This window comes from Oxyura jamaicensis, chromosome 3 (assembly GCF_011077185.1).
Source record: "Oxyura jamaicensis isolate SHBP4307 breed ruddy duck chromosome 3, BPBGC_Ojam_1.0, whole genome shotgun sequence".
Classification (NCBI taxonomy): Eukaryota; Metazoa; Chordata; class Aves; order Anseriformes; family Anatidae; genus Oxyura; species Oxyura jamaicensis.
Genome location: NC_048895.1, coordinates 53630692 through 53654545, shown reverse-complemented (window position 1 = coordinate 53654545; position 23854 = coordinate 53630692). Strand labels below are relative to the sequence as shown.

At 40.1% G+C, this 23854-nt stretch overlaps 1 protein-coding gene across 5 annotated transcripts in view; it reads right to left on the bottom strand.

Annotated features, from left to right (window-relative positions):
• Positions 1-23854, bottom strand: part of TIAM2 (TIAM Rac1 associated GEF 2) — a 170805-nt gene that overhangs the window by 2221 nt on the left and 144730 nt on the right. For 4 of the 5 annotated variants that reach the window (XM_035322341.1, XM_035322340.1, XM_035322342.1 and 1 more), the window contains 11 exons: positions 11047-11226; positions 9465-9533; positions 8965-9090; positions 7636-7744; positions 6822-7001; positions 5302-5420; positions 4025-4133; positions 2335-2393; positions 1420-1525; positions 788-875; positions 62-216 (listed from right to left, as the gene is read on the bottom strand). In XM_035322341.1, coding sequence (XP_035178232.1) covers positions 62-216; positions 788-875; positions 1420-1525; positions 2335-2393; positions 4025-4133; positions 5302-5420; positions 6822-7001; positions 7636-7744; positions 8965-9090; positions 9465-9533; positions 11047-11226 — 1300 coding nt within the window. Of the gene's footprint in view, positions 1-61; positions 217-787; positions 876-1419; positions 1526-2334; positions 2394-4024; positions 4134-5301; positions 5421-6821; positions 7002-7635; positions 7745-8964; positions 9091-9464; positions 9534-11046; positions 11227-17325; positions 17449-23854 lie in introns of those variants that run through there. The other variant, XM_035322343.1, reaches the window with a different exon arrangement.

The following is a 23854-nucleotide window of genomic DNA, read 5'->3' as shown; positions in this document are numbered from 1 at the left end:
GTGAATCTTCTTCCAACTCCAGATTCCAGCCTGTTTTCCACTTTGAAAACTTGTTTCTTACCCAGTTTAGCTGTTGCAGGCACACGGTTCTTGAGTGGGACAAGGCGATCTTTACAGCTTTTCTCCAGAGGTAGATCACACTTTATGTGGCGTCTGAAATTCTCCCGCAAAATAGAACGGATCACCTTCACGATGTTAGTCTTGTTCTCAGAGTCACTGCAAGTTAAGAAAACAGATATCCTCATTTTCCCCTCTGAAGTGAGACACCTGGAATAAAATCTGCCCTCCTGCTTTCTGCTGATGCCATTTAGAGCAGTAGTTTTTTCACTCAATTTCTTTGGTAGGGGGTTTGCAATTAACATTGTTCTGTGTTGTTAGGCATTCTGCACACTTTGTGTTTTGAGATCTTTGTTACTTGCTTAGATAAAACAGCCTGAAAGTAACTTCAGGACCCAAGGAATTACCCTCTGAGTGGTCTTGATCAGAAGGTAATTTCTGCTAACCAAAGAAGAATCTGGCAAAGTTAGTTACTTTGCCCATATCATACTGGCATTTATCATCATATGCCTGTGCAGATTTCTGACACTGGATCACTGCACCAAGTTCACTCTCATTTCAAATTGTTATATTTTATGCAGTTGAACACTGGCGTAGTGCCTGGATTTAAAGAGTAAGACATACTTCAGAAGTGCTGACGCAAAGGTCACAGGGGGTGTGGGAGAGGAGCTTTTATTTTTTTAAATCCATTAATGTAATTTGTCAAGTACAACCTCCATGTAAAGCTTACCTGCTGCACAGCTGAAAAATTGTTTCTGGCCTGCCTTCTAGTTCTGACTTGGTGTGAATCAGTTCCCAGATACAGCTGTTCTCTGTTCCTGTGCATGGAAGGAAGCGTTATTTTTGTGTTTACTTCACAAAACTGTTGGTATTAGGAAGAGCAATGTAGAGCTCTTTCCTCTAGTGACACCTTACACAAGATACACAACTGGATAGGATCATGAAGATCAACTCAGAGAGAAAACAAAACCACAGCCCTATACTACCACAGATTATGCAGTCAACTTTGCCACATTTGGAAAGACGCAAGAGCTAGCACACAGAAGCGTAAGGGCATCATCAAGATGTCAACCAAGGGAAATGCCCACCCTGTTTACAGTATCTTTTCGTGGGGTATTTCTATTCTGTCATTCCTTCACATCATTTTGCACCTTCCTGAACTCATGGAAGGAGAGACAAAGCCGGCATATCAAATGGAGAGCATTTATGAATCAACTCTACGCTCCCTGAGGGCAGAGACAACATTAGATATTACTTTCTCAACACCTGTTTCCAGAGGCTTCATAAAGACAAATAGAAGAAGCAGTAACACAGAATCCCAGAAAACTTGTAATTCCAAAGTATTCAGTGCAAGGAAATTACCTGCTGTGTTACCCAGTCTAACTTGAAGAGCAGATAAAGGAATCAGCCAGCGGAACTTAAATGGATCCAAGTCACCGTACGTATGTCCAGCACGAACATTAGTAGGCTGCAAAAACAAAAAGAGGATATTTCTAAGAAGCAGAAGTCAAAGTTTTTTTGGTTTTAGTTTTAGAAAGACCCACCTCTCAGGAGAAAGTGCAGGTAGGCTTTTTCCTTTGGTACCCTACATTGTAAATGTAGTTAAAATGGTGATAGACACAGCTTTGGAATTTGTTACTGTTTCAATTTTTAAAAGCATTTGTTTTTAATAGATTAAGAAATACTTTATATAAGTAGTGCTAGGGTACAAATTTTCCATGAAGAAACCCCAACTGTAGACTAGCAGAATACATTAATCATGTAGCTTCTGCTCTACTTTTAAAGCCCCTCCATCTGTTACAATTTGCAGGTTGCAGTACTTCACCACTGGTACTCAAGGTATACAGTTTGCTGCTTTAGTATTACAGTTCTGTAAACAGGGCCAGAGTAGATTATATTTACAGTGCTCTCTTTCCTTTCAAAGTAGTCAAGGGTCTATAAAAAGTGGTCCTTAACCCTCACTGTGTTAACGCTGGCCACCAAAAATGCCATCTGAAAGAATATGATTCCTACATGGCAATGTTTCATATTCCACCTGAAAGAACTAGTGTGTGGCTCATACAGAGGAAATGGTGCTGTTTACTAAACAACCAAAAATATTTATTGTTATATAGATACTGAGAAGTGGTTTTGGCTGTACTAGCTAAAATTCCAGCCCAGTGAGAGGAGGTAACATTTTACCACAGTCACTCCCCTTCAGCACTGGTGTGGTGCATCTTACATTGCAGCAGGATCCTGGGTATAAATATTTACCACTTCATCTGACACCAGACTTACCATTTTCTTTTTCAGTTTGTAGTTCTCCTTGTACACCAGTATTACAGCCCTCTTAAAGACTACAAAAAAAAAGAAAAAAAAGAAAAAACTGTTAATTGCAGGTGTAATATTTGATGCAAATATCTTGAAGAAGCTGAATATTATAGTCAGAGGGTAAGATAAGCGTACTGATTGAGAAGCATCTTCCCTGTATTAAAGTGACAACTGACTTTTGCATTCTACACTTGTTCATGCAATAGCAACTTCAGATTTTGTGGTGGACATTTAGGATGAAGCCATTCTGCACCATTATTCTGAAACTTCAGCAGCCTGACTCCTGCAAGTCTTCACATAAACAAATACAGCAGACGTAGTTTAGATGTAAAAGTTCAGGTGTTCTTTTTGGAATAGATGCACGCACTCAAATGGAGTGAGTGAAGTGATGTGCCTACACCAAGAGAGGACTGTGAAAAAGGATGGTAAGTCTGTTCTTCCTGCAGGTCAGCATTTCGTTCAGTTGGAAACTGTCTTCCACAGCATCTGACTGGAGTAGCTCACTCATGTTTTCTACTCTCTCAGCCTCCTAGGAAGCAGGGACATGTTCTCTCTAATCAATAAGGAGGGAAGAGAAAAACAGGTGCATTGAAGCTGCATCTGAACTATGGGATGGCTCTCCAGATCAGTCCCGGATCCCGGACTGGATTCGAAGGCAGTATAGTCTATCCTTTACCCAAGCATCCGCATTTCCTTCCAGTGGAAGAGGAGAGAGGGGCAATGGGAAGCAGCTGGGTCTCAGGCCTACAGAGCCAGCACACAGCCACAGCAAGCACATTTACCCCAGAGCTTGGCACAGTTTTCCTCAGTCCTACATTTTGGATGCATTTTCTACCTACACAGTTTTTGAAGTGGGAATAAAACTTTCCAAGTGACAGATGAGCAGTCTAAACTAGGCATTAGCCCAGAGTCATTTCATTCATACATGTCCTGCTGGGAACTCCCAGTTCCTGGGTTCAAGTGTCTGGCATGTGTGGATCACTGAGAAGCTCATTCAAGTGAACCTGTGGAAATAACTCCTGCTTGTTCTTCTAGAGGGAAGCGTGCCCTCCCCTAATCTGTCATGCTTTCCAAGAGGAGGAGTACACGACAGCCCCGAGGAAGAGAAACTTGTCTTCTTAAGTGACGTTCTAAAGAAAGGTTCCTTTGTTGTTGTTGGTGGTGGTGGTTTGTTTAAAGAAATGTATAAGCGCATAGCATGTTTGACTGGAACCTTTTGATTACTCAGGTAATTCTATGACTTACAGTAGGTATACTATTCAGTGGAACTTTCAGTTGTATGCTCTCATTTCCACTTCCATTTTTCAGGTTAAAATAATCTGTATGGAGATTGCCAGACAAAACATTTTGATGCAACCGTTGTAAAACAGAGGTGAGGCTGGATTGCCAAGAGTGGAATAAATCATCTTATTCCTACAACTCTCCTTTGAAAGACTGATTTAGCATATTGTTTCAGAGGGAATATTGTCTGTTGAAAATCACTGTTTTCCATAGATTACACATAGAGCAGCTGAGGTTGGATCAAACTAACACCAAATAAAAGAATTGAAACTTTTCATGTTAGGAAGTCTTACAGTTCTGTTTATGTTTTCAGATACAAGTCTAGCCTAGATAGCTAGATCTGAAAGTGCAGAGAGTCCTGAAGGATGACACTTACCAAACACTGTAAGTTCAAGGTCTTTTCTTGCTTTGCCCAACGATGGAAAAGGATTCAGCCAGGAAACTGTAGAGTGCATCAGAAGTTCTCCCATGGAAAGCTCGGTCACCTGCATTAAATTATAACAATAAATAAAAATACAGACAATTGATACATCAGTGCTGTGATCCACAGATGTGAGTAAAATGTTAGAGTACACATTGATAACACTAAGGATGTGTTTTCTTTATTTACTGTATGTCAAGTTAGTAAGACAGATTTACACTATGGCAGGAAAGCATGAGTAATCCCTTTTTAAAAATAGATAATAACATAAAAAGTAATAGCACCTAAGTTACGGAAGCTGCATAGAAGGTCTTGCTATTAATAACTTCGAAGAATATTAAGTTGATCTGATGACCTGTCATTTATGTATAGCCAGTAGTGAACTGGCTGATTTATTAGCTGTATCTTTAATTTCTATGGAGTAATTAGTATTAATGATGCTGCCAATGCAGAATTAATGGAGGCCTTGTTCTCCAAGGCTCTTCTTTCTTCGGTGGACCACAACGTGAAACTGAAGAATCCCTCAGGCTGTCAGGTTTGTTTCCTATAAATGATGGGAAACTACATAGCCAGGGGAGGGCGATTTGGCTTTACAAGGAAATAAAACAACTGAGCTGGCATCTTTCATATCTGATCTCCACCTTTACTGATTTGATCTGATTAGTAATCATTTAATGTAAATGGCTAAGCTGAGACCTTGCTGCCCCAGTTCAGGGAGATGTGTGCACGCAGTTCATTCAACTAATTGCTTTTGCTCTGTCAGATGCTCATGGATGCCTCAGCACTAGAAGTGTAGAGAATGAGAGTAACAGACATTAACGTGAATCCCCTAGAATTGCCACTTTAATTTATATGGGTGAAAAAAAAAAAGTCTTAAGAACTTAGGAACTCTGAAGCATAAAATCTTCATGCCTTTGGGCATGGATAATCTCTGCAGCATTTGAGAGAAGGAGGTTGTCTTTATTTTTTGCTATTGAGAATTGTGTCTATGCCTGCGTGCAATTCTTGTCAGTCCAGAAGGCAGCCCTGGCAGCTGTCTAAAAATTTTTACTGTAACCTAGTGACAAAAAGAAACTTCACAGGCATATATGAAAAAGAAGTCACAATATTAAAGGAGAATGAATGATGCCCAGCACAAATAAGTTCCCCAAATTACTTCAGAAAAGATAAAGGCACCAAACAGCTAGGGAGATAATGCTTCAGGAGTGAATAAAACGTGTTCCTTCTCTTACCTCCTTCTCTGTTCCACTTTGATCTGCAACCAGTTGATCAAATACAGTGCCATAATCTTCATAAATCTTCTGCATCTCATTGATGTGACTTGCTACTTTTTCCATTGCCTTCAGTGCTTCTGTAAGGTTTAAAAAATTCATAGACAGCTATGTAATTCAATTGTATTTTCTAAACATGACATTTTCTATTGAATTGTACTTGAAGCAGCCAAACTTTTGCAGCACTCCCAGGGTTTGGTGAACAGAATTCTAGGTTTAAATCAGTGCTTCTCATAGCAACTGCATAAAGCTTGCTTCCTGATCAGAGTAGGTGAAAAATGCTCATCTGATCTCTTAAGTACCTGAAAAAGACTGCAATGTGTTCTAGTGATGAATATTCGTATATTTGGGGGCTCACAACAGCATGATAGTAAACACAATTAAGTTTTGCATTTTGTATAAATGGAGCCACTAGGCTCTCCAGGGTAATTTACACCAGAGTAATCTGCATCAGAGTATTCTACTAGAATGTCATTTGATGAGCTTCAATGGAAACCAATTGAATTTGGCTCTCCACAAAATGGATAAAGACATACAGTGCTAGATTGTGCAAATTCCTCACTGACTGTTATCATTGAAATTAAATGCTGGTAGTCAGGTTTTGTTTAAATTTTGTTTTCTAGGCAAGAGGGACACTAGATTTCATTACTTTTATGTTAATCCACAAAGGACTTGGAGAAGGGCACTTGGTTTCTCTAGTTCTACAAGCTCTTAATGCTATAGTCTTTTATCAGCTTGACATTTACCCTGACCTGCAAGTAAGTCACCCCTAGTCTGGTTGTAATGGCAAAGAAACAGTATTAGAAGCTCCATTCGAAGTCAGTAACAGCCTTTTGACTTTTTGCTGACAGTATATTTGGCCTGAATCTATTTTGTCAAAATGAAAATCGATCCATAAGATAAATCTCTGGACTTTCATCTTTGAGCTGCTGACAGACCTGAACTGGAATTTGCCAGGGTGAAGTCCCAAGCATCTGAGCCTAGAAAAACAATCAACACTAATATGTATTAGGCAAACAAGTCTTTCTGACTGGGAAAACAGCAGAGCTTCGATACAGGACACTTCTACTCAAGCAAGAGTCACAGCTAAACCTCAAACACATAAAATATCCTTTTGTGATGCTGCTAAACTTTGACACATTTCAAGAATGTAATAACCACAAGATGGAGCTTTGGTCAGTGTTTCCCAGGTGTAGGAACAACACAATGATCTGGTATGCTCCTGTCACAAGAATTCAGGAAGAAGACTCCAGTCCTATTTGTCATGACAAATCCTGGGCATATATACCTCTCACGGGGACTTGGACACACCACGTGGGAATTTCTGCTAAAAGCAGAAGAAAGTTACTTGCTATTTTTAGTGAGAGGGAGGAAATTCTCTAGGTTTTGCTATCTACCAGAATGACTACCCACATCTCCAGAAAAGCCTGGAAATCAAACTTAACTCATATTTAATCCAGTAGAGGAATGCAAGAAGTTACCTGTCAAATGATAGTGCTCCTCACTCTCGTTGTCGGTCAGAGACACCAGCTCTTTTAAAAGCAGAGGATATTTCAGCACTCTCTGAACAGGCTTTATGAGATATGACTCCAGTGTAGAAGAGTGTTGCTTTGTGGGATTGCGAGCGTCCAGAAAGGCCTTAAAGGCACTATCAGTTTTGGCTAAATACAAATAAAACAGTTGGTCAGCTGAACATGGAAGTAGTAGTTTGAAAGCACAGAATTGCAACATGTAACCAGCCTCACATTTTTCAATAGATGCTTTACACTATTCATTTCATAATCATTTCCTGCATTAAATAATGTACAGAAAGGCTAAGAGGACAACTATTTCAAAGCGACATATTCTTCAGTATCATTTTTCCACTGTACTGCAGACCTGTTCTGCGTCAAACTAAAAAAAAAAAAAAAAAGTGATAGCAGAGGAAGTAATTCGTCGCTTACTCTGCCATTTGTTGCAGCTTTGATTGACATCCATCCTTTAACATGTAAGCGTATACAAACCAAATACAGCTGCTGCTTTCTGGAGCATGAGCTGCATCTGCAGACAGCACAAACTTGTGGCCAGATGTTTCTGTTGCTCTTCAGGCTACTGCTTACTTGTCACAAAAGAAATCTCATCAGTTCTTCACCATGCTTTAGCAGAACTGCAGATCTCAGCTATTTCTACTGAAAGATACCCTATTAGTCCTTGCTTTGTACCAATATTCTCTGCAAGTCAAGGAGATTTGTTACAGCGCTTCACTGATGTTTAAATTCATGCTAATGAATTACAGTAATGAAGACAATAAGTTACCTCTCTCGAGAACTTTCTGAACTTTGATGTGGTTGGCACAGAAGCCACTGTACAGTTTAAAGTGGTCGGCATAATACAGAAAGGATCCTCCAAGGGAAAACAGCAATTTCTGAAATCAACACAATCAAAATATTTACTTGATTACTAGAATCCAAAATAAATGGTCAGGCACATAACACAGAGGCTCAATGATGTGAATATCTGCTATCTTTATTTCTATATCCTATATTATATTATATATAATATATATATATATAGTACATGAATACATTACTGGTAGTAGTTCCGTGATGTTTCTGTGTTTTTCTTAGGGTGTAGAGTTTGGCCTATTTAGGCAAAGCCTGCATTTTTTCCTCAGTTCTCCCTGAGCAGATAACACCACTGTAGACATTTACTTACTGTATCTTTGAGGCAGCACAGGAACAAAAATCAACAAGACACTTAATAGGGTATGTTGTGCTGAGAAAACACATGAGCAAGGCATAGAAGCTCCAAAGCCAGAAGGGACAGCATAAAACAAACACAGCTTTCCAACTGTTTCCCTTCTTTGAGGCAGGTGGTAATTACAGGGCATCTCTCATTTTCTTGGATGAAGGGGAGGATGGAAAGATGTGGGAGGCACTGAATCACGAGGGAGATCTTTTTAGAAAAATGCTTCCCAAAGCAAAGACGAGAAGTAGTGAAGGAGGAGGAGGGGGAGGAGAAAGAGGAGGAGGAGAGCAGCCCTCTCCCCTCTTTTTAATCAATGTTTGCTCCACAAAAGGCAGCAAGTGTCAGGGAGACCTGCCAGCAGTCTCGCCCAGCTCTGTGATAGTGACAACATCTCTGGAGAACCTTCTTCCTCCAGTTATGTCAGGTACTGAGTGGTGCCACGGAGGGAGACAGCACAGCAAGGGCACAGTCTACAGTCATCTACACTTCATACGCCCTCTTAGACCTTGCAACATGAGAAATTCGTGCTGCATTTAACAGGAAAAGCTTCCAGTCTGTAGTGGGTGAACTGGGCATAGCGGAGAGCACAAGGCAGGGAAGAATTCAGCACAGCAACAAAAACCTTTCTACAAAAGTGATGCATCACGTAAGTACTGCTACTACATAGCATACTCAGAAGTATGACTACTCCACATCTCCCATTTTACATCCTCTGCCACGGGAACGAGGAAGATAAAACCATGGAAAATAGCAATTATCTTTCACTGCTGAATAGGTGTCTGTAATCCAAAGTAATGCTTCAAACATAAAAGCAACCATATGAAACAGAGTTTTAAAGCTGGATTTCCACAAACATTTCCAGGGACATTGAGAGGTATTTAATGACCAAATATTTACCCGGAACTGGGATGGCGTTTCCAGTGTATTAAAATCTGAGGAAGAAGATATTCCGTCTTCAAGGGTCTCCAGAAACACCTTCTGAAAATCCAGCATTTCTGGCAGACTGCCAAACAAGGACTCCATCTGTGAAAAAGATCAGGCTGTGAAGTACAGTACTCCATACATCTAACTGTGGTCTTGAGAAAACAGTCCACTAAGGAGATGCAACACACACATAGGTCACAAAGGCCAGCAACATCTTCATTAATACTTTCTGAAAAGGTTTTATAAAAATGCTGTTATAAAAACCCAAAGATTTCTTAGTAGTTAAGTCAGAACAATTACCATTTAAAAAAAAGGAGTGACGCATACACCAAACAGAAAGGTACTGACTGGTGTAATTCCTATTGTTATGTTCTTTGTTTTCCTTTTCTCTTGTGCTCTCAGCAATGAAAAACCCAAATGCCAAGGTCTTAACACATAGAAGAATGAAAAGAATATCTCAGTTATTCCCTCACCTCGTCCTGGGTAAGGAAGGTTTCATTTTGAAGAGGCTCCAGGTATAGCTCAAAGAGGCAGCTTAAGTCCTGCAGGAAACAGAATTTATTCACTTTTTATGTAACAGTTTGAAAATATTCTTTATACGACAACTGTGGGATTACAGGTAATTTTCAGGAGTAAGCTAGAGATAAAATTCCTTTTCTGTAACAAAGTCACCTGTGTGTTGTTAGCACTAAAGTGATTGCTAAATTAAAAGCAAGTTGATTTCAGTGTAATGTTTTTGTTTCATCCCTAAGGCTTTACAGACTGATTATAACAAATTATATTTTAGTATAGCATGAGGTGAAAATGTTACAGATGATGGCTTTCTAAAGAGTACAAAGGTCCGTGTATGTGAACAGTATCAAATGTTTTAATCATGCATGTTAGATAAACCACATAAATAGCCACTCATTTAAACAGCAGCACTAACATTTGTAAGGACATACAACATTTTAAAATCCTATAGGTATTAAAGCATTTGGTTATATTGTCAGGGAGGCATAATTAGGGGCTGTTTCAGTCACTTCTTCAAAGAATTGGTGCCACTTTTGAAGACTTACTATCCCACACCAAAGCATGGCAGCAAGGTTGGGGCCCACACTGCAGGGCTCTGTGACCCTGAGAAAAGAAACGGCAGAAATTCTTATGGAGAAGGAATAACGAGCATCTCTTTGAGAACCCCGTCATGAGCATTTACAACCTGCTAGGATTTTGCCTGGTACTACTGCACATTTCAGTGACCTCCATGGTCATGCCTCCTTTGTTCAAGCGATTTCAGAAACACCAGCTGGACATACACAGGGGTTCATGTTTGGTAAAGTTTCCTCAAGCTTTACAGTATCTGGTTGTATTAGTGTGTGGGTGGATATTCTAAAAACAACAGCCTGAAAGTGTTTTCTCTTGTTTTCCATACACATTACTGCAGCAAGTGCTGATATCGCTAAGTATGTTTTTGAGATCAGGTAAATGATCCCTCTGTGCTGACGGTCAATGATATCATGCTTATCACGTTTCTTTTGGACTTCTGCCACACGAATTTTGAATTTATAAGAAGAAGAGACATATCTAACAAATTATGGGCTTATCAGTCAAAGGGGAACTAAGATGTATGATGTTAGAAGCAATAGGAGCTGTTTCTTCTAGCTTTGCTGATTCAAAAATAATTAAGCACTATTTTCCACAATTACACTTTTATATATATATATATAAAATTTGTATGAGACTGTTCTGTTCTACCAGGATTTATTTCCATTTTGAAAACTATGGAAAACATCCCCTGGAAGACTCCAGAGTTCAAATACTGCAGATAACTACTCCCCACAAATTACCACTTTCCAATATAAATACAAATTGACTAAAACTAAAGCTACTAGATCAAATCCTACAGCCTCTATAACAGGTTATTAAAACAACAGGAACAATTTAGGTAAGCAGACTGTGTATATCATGACCCTCATTACGTAAAGGTAAGCATGAAATATATTAAGAGCATCTACAAGTCACGGCCAGCCTCAAAAAGAAGGGTGTAGCTAGCCAGGCTTTCTGTTTATTTATTACCTTGACATAGGACTTCTCAGTGTCCATAAGTTCCTGGATGACTTTCCTCAATCTGTCTGCATCAGAAAGGTGGCGAGCCAGTGGTCGTGGAGGTGGATCCTGGTTGTCCTTCTGTCCTTCCATACTGCTCGCCTGGACTTCTTGGAAGTTTCGGCACAATGCACTGATCTGTTCTGCGCTCTGATAAATGAAAAGAAAGAGACAAGCACTGATGTTTTAGAATACAAACTGTACGACAATTATTTTTAAATTCCTCAAATTTTGCTCTTGTTCCAAATTCAGGCTCCAGAGCATGTGCTGATTTTTGTCAAATACATATCCTGGTAGCTTTGAACAGCTTGAATTTGTAACAGATCTAGATCATAACAGTAAAATTAAATAATTTTTTCTAAATTCTTTGCACTGCAAAAGCTCTAGAGTCTTTACATACAAGCTTGTGAGATGCAAAAGATGGGAGAGCATTCAGATATATCATGATTTTATTCTTTTGACAATAGCATCACGCTATTTTTCACCTCTCTTGCAACAATCACTACATCAAAATAGAAGGAATTGGTAGATAAAGATCTTGTAAGCATCCAGAATAACTTATATTTGTTGTCTGCTTTGTTGTTAGGTATTGTGATGTGTGGCTTTGTTGCTGGTTGACTGGGGGAGGGGGTTAGTGGGGTTGGTGTGTGTGTGTGTATTTTTGTTCAAAAGGCATGGATTTTCCTGTTGCTGGTTGACTCTGGGGGGCAGGGGTTAGGGGGGACTGGTGTGTGTCTGTGTTTTTTTGTTCAAAAGGCCTGGATTGTCAAAAGATGTTTATTTTACTTTCAAAAATGAGAAATGGAAACCTAAATTTTTGACGTTTTTTAGAAGAATGATAAGCAAGGTTGGAGTTGGAAAAACACCAGTTAATCTTATAAAGCAAAGATGGAGGAAAAAGAGATTTTCTGACACTGTGAAATGGTTGTGTAGTTTTCTTTTGCATGACCACCACTAGTACCTGAGAGCAGCTTTTTCAGGCAATAATGCTTAGATTGAAAATCATTCCACTGTTCTCTTTCACATATAACATTTTCCTGTATGTTGCTAACATTTTCCTAGAATATTGCTACCATTAGCCAGTTCTACCTTAGCAACTGTTGGTATCCGCCTCTTTACTACATGAAACAATTTTTCTTAAGTGCTTCTGTCTTACGCACTCTCTCTAAGATACTGGACAGTTGCACATGCTGTGCCACTGATTATTTCCGATTTAGTGAATGTACTCAAATGAGGACCACATGAATGCAGCCTTATTTCAAGTGGAAATCTTGTTTCAGTTAAGAAATCAGGGCATGAGTACATTTCAGAACTGTCTCGATCTGTACTAATTTTGTGTGAAAGCTGTTTCAAATGGCCCTTTTTGGATCTCCTGATTCACCACTGATTATATGGAACTGTGAAGTTCACCAACATCCTGTGTCATCAAGTGAGCAAATGCAGAAGTTATTCTGAAACGGAACTGAGCTATACTAAACCCTCTGTAAGGTGGAGGCTAAGTGTACTAGCAATATTAAATCTCAGCCATTCATGTGAAGAAACATCCCTCACACCTCTCTGTTGGAAAAAAAAAGTTAAAATGTCAAAAACTTGCCACGTAGTCCATATCACTCCAGAGCTTCCCAGCCTCCAGTTTTGAACAATGCCACCACCTCTAAAAAAAGTTGTTACTTCCATCACGAAGATGTGAAACCATCCTCCACAATCCTATCTAATGACAGCTTTCAGGACTCTGAAATTCAGATATATACTGTATTTACAGTATTTAGCTACTAAAAATATTTAGTGTTTTGGAAATAAATCATAACTTCATTTAGTAAATGCGGGGGGAGGTATTTTAAAACAACTTCTAAATAGCTCTAAAATACTTGAGTTTTGTTTTCTATGTTTTTGATGTCAAAGTTTTGCGTTTGTATCCAAATGACTCAGGTTTTACGATGTCTACAGTTCAAGGTGTGTGTGGACAGCCTGATTTACATCAACATGATGCCTGATCAAGGGTACTAGATCATGGACATGAGACAGCCTACTGAAAGCCAGTCATAAACAGCATCGTCATGCAGAGTTTTACCAGGAGGAGTACGCTCTATTCCTCCTCAATCACCACAGCACAAAGGGTAGGACAAGCAGATGCATGTCCTCCATACCCTCAGGTTTTGGGCTGGAGCTGCATCTGCCACCAAGAACCATGAAAGGCTACTCAATCAGAAGTTACATACATAAAGAAGTTATTGCACATCCACTCCTACACATTGCACGGACCATAGAAGATGTAAGAATACATGTTGCCAGTGAAACCACAAGGTGTACATTAGGTTCTGGATCAAAAAGCACAGTATTCATGAGGAACTTCATAATGATGAACAAATGGAAAGGAGTAAAAATAACTCTTGCTCCCTATTTCTTTCCAAAACTCTCTTACCACACAGGTTGGGATCCCCACCCTTTTATGCTGCTCTGGATGCTGGTTTCCACCTCCCACACCAACCAATGTCCGGCTCTTTAAAATATCTTTCTAGGAGGGCTCTAATGACAACCCCTACGAACACATCTTTTATAGCAGGTGGGTGGGCCGGAAAAGCCCAGCCTCTGCCCTGTTATCATTGAAGTGGAATTTCAAAACCACCTTGGCTTTTTGGGTGTCAAAGCAGACTTTGGCAGTCCAGTGCCCATGAACCAGGAAGCCTCAAGAGGAGCTCCAAGTTCACACTGCATCCTTGAGTTAAGGTGGGAATTAACCCTAAATTTACTCTGCAAATGGCACTGCAGCACCTAACACTGGCAATTTGACTCTCAGATACATCTGGTAAAGTCATCAAGCACACAGCTTCTTTTATTTGCACACGGCCATGGCTGTGAGTCCTTAGTGAAAAATGTTCTATGCCAAACTTTATAGCATGCAGCCCATCAGAATAACATTATTTTAGATGATGAAAAGAAAAGTCCAGGTGACTGGATAAGGCCGCAATGCAGCTGGGTATAGAGAAGAGCCAAAGAGCATGCCGTGGAAGCAACGAACTTTCTCCATAATCTATCACTTGAGTTTATATACAACACTTTCAGCAACAGTTGCAGGAGACTGCAAAGCAGCTTCAGCTTTGGCTCTGGACAGCAGACAGATAAGGCTAAAGATCCAAAAACTCAGACTAGTAGTGCTAGATTTGAATGACAAAGTTGGGAAAGAGAATGGGAGGTTATGCAAGGTTTGTAGAAAAGCAAGTACTTGCATTCCAGAATCAAGTTAAGCAGCACTGCTCCACTTTATTGGCTGCTTTCACAGATTTTCCAGCAAAGCTGTATAAACCGTTCTACCGGGCCCAGCAGTCAGGGGAGGAAGCTTCTTGTCCCATAAACTCTCAGCCTCCAAAAAAATGGAAAGATATGTAGAAACAGCCTTGAGAAACTTTCTTTCTTTTTATCCCTGCATGTTTGTGACTCATAATTAGGTCCCACATCCTTTTGCATGTAGTATTCCTTATAAATGAGAATTGTTCACAGCAACCTTAGCAGGGAAAGTTCCAGTCCACATAATTGTCAGCTTGACCCATAGCTGTAAACCATCACAGTGGCGCTCAGCTTGTAAGATGAAGCATGTCTCATTTTCTATAATGTTCATGAGAAGAAATATTAAAGATTATTCCTTCAAAGTGAATAAAAGACACTCTTACAAGGAACGTCTTACAGATTTTCTTTGCTCCTTGCAGACAAGCATATCATCATCTGCGGCTGTGCTATCCCCACCAGAGTTAAAAATCTCTATAAAATTAATTGGTGAGAGTGCAGAAGACATTAATCAGCAGTGGTTAAGCATTAGCACAACAATTTCATGGCTACCCTGTGACTTTCTACTGAATGATAGTGATTGAGCATAAATGCTGCACAAGGTCAATTAGTGTTACGGTGTCTCTGCTCATTGCTGTTTATTCTACTCTCATTTATACACCTCATATACTCTGTCAGTAGGGTTTGGTGTGGGTTTTTTTTTTTTTGGTGTTGGTAGTGGTGTTTGTTGGTGGGTTTTTGTTGTTTGTTTTTGAAAAAGTGATGGAAAGGAACATATTGAGTAAGCTTACAAGACTCTTCAGGCTGAGAAAGATTCCTTGGGAAGGTTACAACGAAGCATGTCCTTTGACAAGTTTCCAGATTCCTGTACCCTTGTGGAGGACACTGACCACACCAATGTGCAGATCACTAACCCTTTGAATTCTTTATCCAAAGAGGAAGTGTATGCTCGGAAAGCAAGCTGCTGAACCAGATTAGTCTTGTATCCTTTAAAAATGAGCAGCTCACAGCTCAGAGCTGTCTGGTGTATATTTTTCCAGGAAGTAAGACTGGAAGCACCAGTCAGCAGAGGAAACAAAATTACATGGGATTGTGAGAAAGAACAACTGGCCAGAGACATTTTTACGCCCCTCATTGTGAAGAAGGAAAGCCTTTGGAGGTGTCCATCACGTTCCTTTTGTATCAGAAGACATTTCTCTCCAGAAAAAGGCAGGTCTAGCAGCCATCGCATTTTGTGTGTCTGTCACTGCACAGACTTCTCTGTCACTCTCAGTCTGGCAAATACTTTGTAACCAAGTAATGTAAAAGGCTGGAAAGTCGCAGGTCTTAGATCCCCTACTGAAGAAAGCAGCCGCATGTCGGACACCAATACGGTACAGGCACTCCTCTAAACTGTTTATTAACACTGAAAAAATTCAGCACACTTTTACTGAAAACAGCCTTGTGGGATTTTCACCATAGGTTTCTGGGCAAGGCTGCTGCTCAGCTTTGGACAACAGAAGTTAAAGTAGTAGATTCACTCATCACAACTTCTCTTTTGGTCTTTTTTTTCATAACTTCAAGGCCACTTAGAAGATGATACTGTTCCTGACCGACACTGCTGAAATTCTGAGGGTCATTTTTTTTTAGCTGTTTTTCTTGCCTGCCTTTTAATTAGAACACTTTATAAATTGCTAAAGGGAAATAGCCAAGGATAAAAAATGTCTTTCAGTCAGAATTTCCAATTTCAGTGAGATTTACATTAGCAAAATGATCCTGTGCTGGTAATGCATGAAGGCATCACCCAACTCATTAAGAAATCAGAAGTGCAGTAAGAAGAGGGCTTGCTGCTCCCCTAACTCCTTCCTGACAGCAGAGGGCAAGGCCTGAAAGAAGGCCAAATGCAAGGCTGTGCAAGCCAACTAACACAATTCATCCGACTCAGTGCCTAAGGTATAGTAACATGAATTGTGTGGTGGGAAACCTGCACCCTCCCTTGCCCATCTTTCTCCTTGGCTACACAGAAAGTACCTCGGGTGACATCGGTGTTCAGTGGAAACGCGAGTTGTGAGCTAAGTCTGTCGGATGGGGCCTGGGGCCCAAGAGCCTGTGGCAACCAGGCGCGGAGGAGCAGCAGCTCCTGCTGAGCTCGCAGATGCTGTGCTCAGCTTCTCTGGAAATCACTCACTGAAGTCATAGGATCCAAGGCATATCAAAGGCAAATGCAAACCAGAAATCATTTCTATTGCGCAAGGTTAAACCCTGACCACACAAAATGTGAAGACAAGGGAAAAGAGCATAAAAAAATGTAGAGAGGAACCCTGGCAGCCCAAGTCACAACAAGGAGGGAGGCTCTTGTCAGGTAACATTAAAGCACGAAATGCAAACTTTCTCAAACCCTGACCCTGTGAAAGTATTGTTTCTCCCCTTTCCCTGGTCCTTATCCTGATGCTGTCAATCTTTAATACAGAAGACTCATATTTTTCTACCATCTGTGTAATATATTTACTGTCTTCTTATTTTTCCCAGCCATTCCTTGATTGGAGTTCTTAATTTTTCCATGTTTTTTCTACAATCCCAAACTATTTTAAAAAAAAAAACAGAGAAATGGTTAAAACTGGTCAAAATTAACGCTGTGGATATTTCCAAATTTTCCTCAAGAATCATCTTAAAACCATCCCACCTCTTGTCAAAATCCGAATCGTCGTCACTTAGTCCTTTCTCTGACAGACACAAGAAATAACCATTTGCTGGAGCTCAGCAGCAAGCAGCATACACAACCAACCCATATCCCCCCTGTAAAAATTCAGAAAGCCCAAACCTTTTCCAGCACAGCACACTGATATAAACTCACCCACCGAGTGCACGTTACCAGCATCCATTCCCTGATTATCGGAGCTGCTATTCATCAAGCACAGAGCCCCTGGCAGGGGCGTGCAGCCCGGTCCCCCCCACCTCAGCCCTCCCAGCTGCCGCTGATGAACTCACCATAGAAAACATCCTGTGCAGGGAGCCGTAAGCTGCTGCTGCCTGCTGCTGGGTTTTGCGAGCCAACGCTAAACTCTTCGCTCTGGTTTTACTCCTCCTGAAGGCGGGCATTGTGGCTCGTGAATACAAAGTTTGCCAAAAGAAAGGGCCCTTCTAAAGGAAGGCAGGGACGCTTCGGTCTCCCACGAGCACACCTTCTCTCTGTGCTCAGCTGCAGCGTGCCAGCACATGCAAACGCAGTGCACAAGTTTTTTCTTTTGTGCAGATTAACAAAAATGGGAAACACTGTCAACGTCCCAGTTTAAATGGGACACGAGAAACTGCCATGCCTCCCGTTATTCCTACAAACACAGTGAAAACCTGCCAGATGAGAAGATGTTTTATACATTGCCTGATGTAGCAAATGCTGGACAAAGTGTAGTTATAGCAAGGGAATGTGGGTTTTATCTCCCCAGAAATGTACCTGCCTCTCTGCCTGTGATATTTACTGCATAAACAAAACATCAGGTGCTTTGAGAAAATTAGCCAAATACCTAAAAATATCTAGAGGGTGCTGACTGCCCTGAAGGTCAGCGTGAATTATCAATGGTACTGATGCTCTGTGAAGGGTATATGCCACTAAATGGTATGGCATACAGATGAACTTACAATGATAAAATGAGAAACAAATAGGCAGCTCTCTGCAAGATCTGTTCACGTAATTGTGCTTGTCCTTTGTTTGAACTTTCTCATAGTAATTACATCAATAAAAAGAAACGTAAACTATGCTCAGTAATAAATTCAGGCTTGAAAGTAAAAGTACCCATGTTGATATATTTACACAAAACAATCAAGTCCACAAACAGACTATTCTAAGCACAATGCAACTTTAAATATAACATTATAAGACATTATGCCAAGGAGCTAAAGAGTTACAAGACTGACAAGCAATTCATTAATAAAAGGAGAACTATACCAATGGCATAATAAAACACAGTAACTCCCATGTTCTCTCTATTACAGCACTGTTAGGGTGCCAGGATGCTAATATATAAGGCGTCATTCAGCACTGCCCTTGCCACCACCTCTTTGCTCTTTCACAATCTTTTTTCTTGCATCCAGATGACACACTAAGCCTCAGCGCATATATCCTTGGTTATGAGTGTGCAGCTTCACAGGTTTCAAGGATATTCACCTCTCTACAAGCAAGGGAATAACATAGCCTTCTCCTTTAATTACTGCAATTAAACTTACATCCATCTCTTTCCAAACCGTTAGCACAACTTGACAGCTCAGCATTTGCCAAACCATAAAGCTCAGCAGCCGGGCAGCACACTATCTGAAGAACAAGGATGCTGGCTCCCTGAAACAACATGCTGCTGATAAAGCACACAGAACACATCAAAGGAGTAGGAACCGTTCATTTAGCTGATGTTTTTTAAGGACTGGGCTATTTAGCAGACAGATACCAGATTTACTGGGCAAGACGACTGTGCAACATAAAACTGGAGGAACGGTCTCAAAGGAGTCAGATTTTTCAGGATACACAGCCTGGTATAAAAATCCAATTACATGGACCACCGTGTAGCATATACATATTACTTTTCTTATCCACCATTTGTGGTTGCTTCTGCAGTAGTCCACAGACACTAGGGATCCACTGATCAAGTTCAAGAATGAAAAAAAGGAAAAAAATATCACTAGTTTTCTGAAACCAAATGTTTACAATACCCCATATGGCACTGAAAAAAATCAGTGACAGATGTCAGGTCAACATTTATCAAAAGTGTAACTATACTGTCAGGAAAGGCATTGTTTCAGCTTTGTTTTTAAAATCAGCATGAGTTGTGGCAACTTCAAGCTCTGTTTTTGTAACAGATATATGTTAAAAACACAGTGCATCCACTGGGACCAGAAAAAAAAAAAAAAAAAAAAAAAAAAGGATGCTAAATTTCAGGTCAAAACAAAAATGTTAAATTTTTTTTTTAAAAAAAAAAAAAAAAAAAAAAAAAAACAGGACAGGCGTTTTTAATTCCATATTAGGAAGTTATTCTTCCCCAGATTTGCTAATTAAGCCTGAGTTATTAGCTAGCCATATGCCAGCTAAAAGATGGTACCAATTAACAGATTTTTTTTTAATGTGTGTTCATTAGGAAAAAAAAACATTGTTTTAGTAATATTTCCAACTCCTTTTGAGGGACTGGGATAAATCAAAAGGTAAAAAACACAAACTAAAACAAATCAGATATCAAATGAATGAAGAAGCCTTTTCTTTAGCATTTCTTCTCCAGAAACATGAAACAAACATTCAATCCCTCTTAAGGTATATGCCCCTAAGTAAAATTTACACACAAAATAATCAATCACCTTGAAATACTTTTAAGATGACTGGAAAAACGACACAGTCTCATTGTTTGTTCCTGTGTGCTTTGAGTAACACTCTTTCCCTTTATAGACATCTGTTTTTCATCTTTCCATTTCAGCGGCACCAGGCTTGATAGTTACCATAACAGTAACCTCCTTCGCAATGCAGGCTTCCCTCTATTGTCCCAATGTGTCTAGGTGCACTTAGCTGCACAGAGTTTGTTTCCCATCCTGCTTTTGCCCTTAATCAATGAAGGTAAAAGGCTAATTTTGCTCTGTCTCTATCCGCTTTGAATTAAAGGAAACAGCAGCTTGCCTGTGGGACAAGTCTGAGCACTTGTGCGCTAACTTTTAACGTTGCTCAGGTCCACTGGTGAAGCAGAAAAATAACTTGTATAAGCAACATATATTTTGTATATGTACAATACATACATAAGTATCCTGGACTAAACAGGAGCTCTGACATATTAGTAGTCTCTAAGCACTGCAGTCTCTAAATTCATGCTTAATTCAGCTGGTCTCTAGATCTCTACAGTGATCTAGAAGGACTTTGTTTTTCACTTCTTATAAATGTGGGTGGATGATTTTTCTCAGTATTTTTGTCATTCTTATTATGCTAATAGCATGCTTTAAAATGTCTTTAAAACATATTTTCAAAGCATAATTGACCAAAAATGAAGACACTTGCTTTAATTCCAGTGCTTAACAAATAGTTAATGTTCCAAATGTTTAAAATGAATTCTGATTTAATTTTTAATTTCAAGCATCTTAAATACAGTTTTTAACATTTTCACCCAAAGTGTTTTGTGCTGAATAGAAAAACTTTTTTTTTGAGTGCCAAATTAGAAACTATGGCAACCATTAAGACATTATCTTTGCAGTTGCATTCATCTTTCACAATATATTTCCGCAAAGTGCCTTCTTTAGAGACAGAGAAGGCAACCCTTACCTTTTCAGGCATATTGAATCTCAAATGTTAGAAGATGCAATAATCCCACAGTAAAGACAGAGGCAGACCCCTCAACTCCACACCAACCCTTTCCCTGGTTTCAGTGGGCTTTAGCTTGGGCACTACAGGAGGATTTGGCTGTCTCAGAAGCAAATAATTAATCAGAATGTGAATGAAGGTCTAGATCTGCCCGCAGTATGCTGACAGGCAGAGACATGCACACAAGCGCTACGGACAGCAGGTAATGAAACGTGAAAATCTGTTGGCAGCTCCCTGAGTATCTGACTCAACTGATCCCATAATTCCGTAATTCTCCCCCCTCTTCCTTCCTTTCAGGTATCTTTTTGTTTTTGCAGCATCTCCTGCAGGTACTGGATTTGTTTCAATTTTGGCTTTTCAGATATACCTTTGGCCCTACACGTTCCTGACAGAAGAAAATTGGAATCAAAGCCTAATTAAAGTGCACAAGGGTACCCGGGATGCAGTAGTTTTCTGAAATCCTGTACTGCGACTTTGTGCCCTGTGTGTGATGCATTGTGTGCGACACTGTGTGCAACTTTGAAGTGACTTTGTGTCCTGTGGATAAATGCTTGGCACATCACATACCTCAGCAGGCACTAAAATTGTGCTTAAATGCTTCTCCATGGCAAGGGGAAAAACATATGTTATCATCATCAGCACTGTAATGGAACAGTATCTCAGTCTTAAAAAAAAAAAAAAAAAAAAAAAAAAAAAAAAAGGACAAACAAATAAAAACCACATAAATCTACAGCTGGCAGAGAGGTTTTCCACTTCCCCAAGTCTGTCAGCAGCATGACTAGGTATCTCTGCCTTTCATTTCAAAGTGAAATGCAGCCTGTACTGCAGGTGACCATGGCTGCCATTGGAGGCCCAGGGTGGTGGATGCTAATGAAGATTCGTGTCCTTCATCAGTGAAATGAAAAGCATCTCCAGTGATGCTGCCAACCATATTTTGTGCCAATGAACCAACACCGTTCTCACATGCTTCTCTTTTCACCTGCAGCGCCAGGGTTTTTTCCCCAGGAGACCAGGAAGACAAGCTGCACCATAACGTCTCTCTCACTGGCTTCTTACATTTGCAAGCATCATCAGAGTTTCTTCTCCTGACCAAAACCATCTGCACAGTTTATACTGACAACTGTCATGGTGCTTTTGAGAGGGCACTTCCTTCAGTCAGAGGAAAAACAACCACTACCTCCTCTCCAAGCCCCAGCAAGGCAACGTAATGGCACAAAGCTCATCAACACAAGTTCACACCTCTGTCTGCATGCAAGAACTGCACAATCTCCTTTTGCTTTTGTTTCTTGCCATTCCCCACCAGTAAGTACATATGCAGCTCTCCATCTAGAGCCTGAGTTAGTGTCTGGTTACAGGCTCACTCTAGATATAGGACATTTCATGCTTAAAATCTTATGTCTTCAAGGCTCCCCATTACATTACTCAAGACAGGCAACTTGTATTCAAATTTTAGGTTATCCATAGGATAGCTCTGCTGCATATGAAGAACTGTTTGACAAAGGCAACAAAGTGAAATCCAGGACTGGGGTTAGAAGCAAGCACTCACTGGTAAGTTTACAGCACACCTTCTGTAACCTAGTGCATAAGTTTGGGTGCTTTCGCCAGGGGATGGAATAAAGTACCGAAACCTAGAGTTATTAGCAAAATGCTTACAGACTTCCAACAGGCCACGAGTGAAAACTCATGTCACTGATACCCTCCTGAAAAGGGTGCACGATGACAGCAGGGTTTCGGCTCCACACTGCTGGGGCCAGCCCCTCTGGTTGGGCTCACTGCAGGCTAGGCTGTCTGCAAGGGAAGCGCAATAATTAACAGAGCTCCCCACGGCCTCTGTTATGTTTTCAGTGCAGAACTGTCCCCTCCAGGCAGAAATGAATCAAGGAAAACCACTGCTGAGGAACATGCTTTTTTCCCATGTTAGCTCCCAGACTCCCTAAATGCATCTCACATCTGGACAGAAATGATACTGAGATTGAAGAGGTGTACACACGATTTTGAGAGCACTACGTTTATCATTGTTAAATCCCTGTCCTACAAAGAACAGAAGAAGGGATGCTAATTGCGGACTACTCCCCAAGCTTTTGGATCTCGTCAACTGCTGAAGAGAAGTTTTCATGATTGAAATTAGGGAAAGATTCTTAATGTCCTATGGATGTTGAGTAGACCTTCAGGCAGACAGTTCTCTTGCAATTAAGGACATGCTGTGCAAGCAGGAACTGCCTGGGTACTGCAAAATAGAGCTAATAAGAAGCTATCACCATGAACATCATTTGACTGTAATTGCCTCCATGCATAAAATAGGTTTGGGACCACATGGGCGTACCGGTAGTTTTTAACTCCCCTTGTTTTACTTTTCCCAGAGGAACCTCTGTTGAGCGTCTGGTCATTTCTACTTCTCTTTCTTTCAACTTAACAATTGGTGTTTACTTGATTAATAATATTAACCTTTCAAGATTTTTTTTTGGTTTTGCTTAAAATTGCTCGTTGCACACACTTATTTATTTATTTTTCCCCCAGTTTTATTTCAACATTAATGTTTCTTTAGGAATGCTTTGAGGGTAGGGATCACTAGTTGACTAGCAAGAACAGATGCCACTTATAGTAAATGGAAAGAAATATGACCCTGAAAACCACCAGACCCATGCTGAACATATATGCACAGTCACCCTATCCTAAATGCAATCAAAACACTATTTTTACTTTCCAGTTTTGATGTTTTATGCAAAATATTATTGCAAATCTTCCTTCCAACTCGGTATATTTTAGTAAATCTTTAACTTTCTCACTCAAAAATCATACCAGGAAACTGTTTAACTTTGGTGGGGAAGAATAAACCCTTCTTGACGTTTACCCATTAATGACCATCCACTGCTTACATACACATTCAGACTGATGATCCTTGTATCATTTCTGAGTGGATGAGTGTCATCACCAGATGAAAATAAATAAACCACCACAACTGAACAACAGGATTACATTTACTGACAGTGCCTATAGAAGGCGGTTGGGTGTGTTTTGAATAATAGCGTCCTGAACTATCCCACAGCACATATGCTATAGATCACATGTTTGTACAACGTTTTCTAGGTAATAAATGAGAGGAATTTACTTGCAAGCATCTACTTGCTTTCTTCTGGAAGAAGAAATGTCATTCAAATCATCCATAAACATTAAACAATTATGTTAATTTTCTGCTAA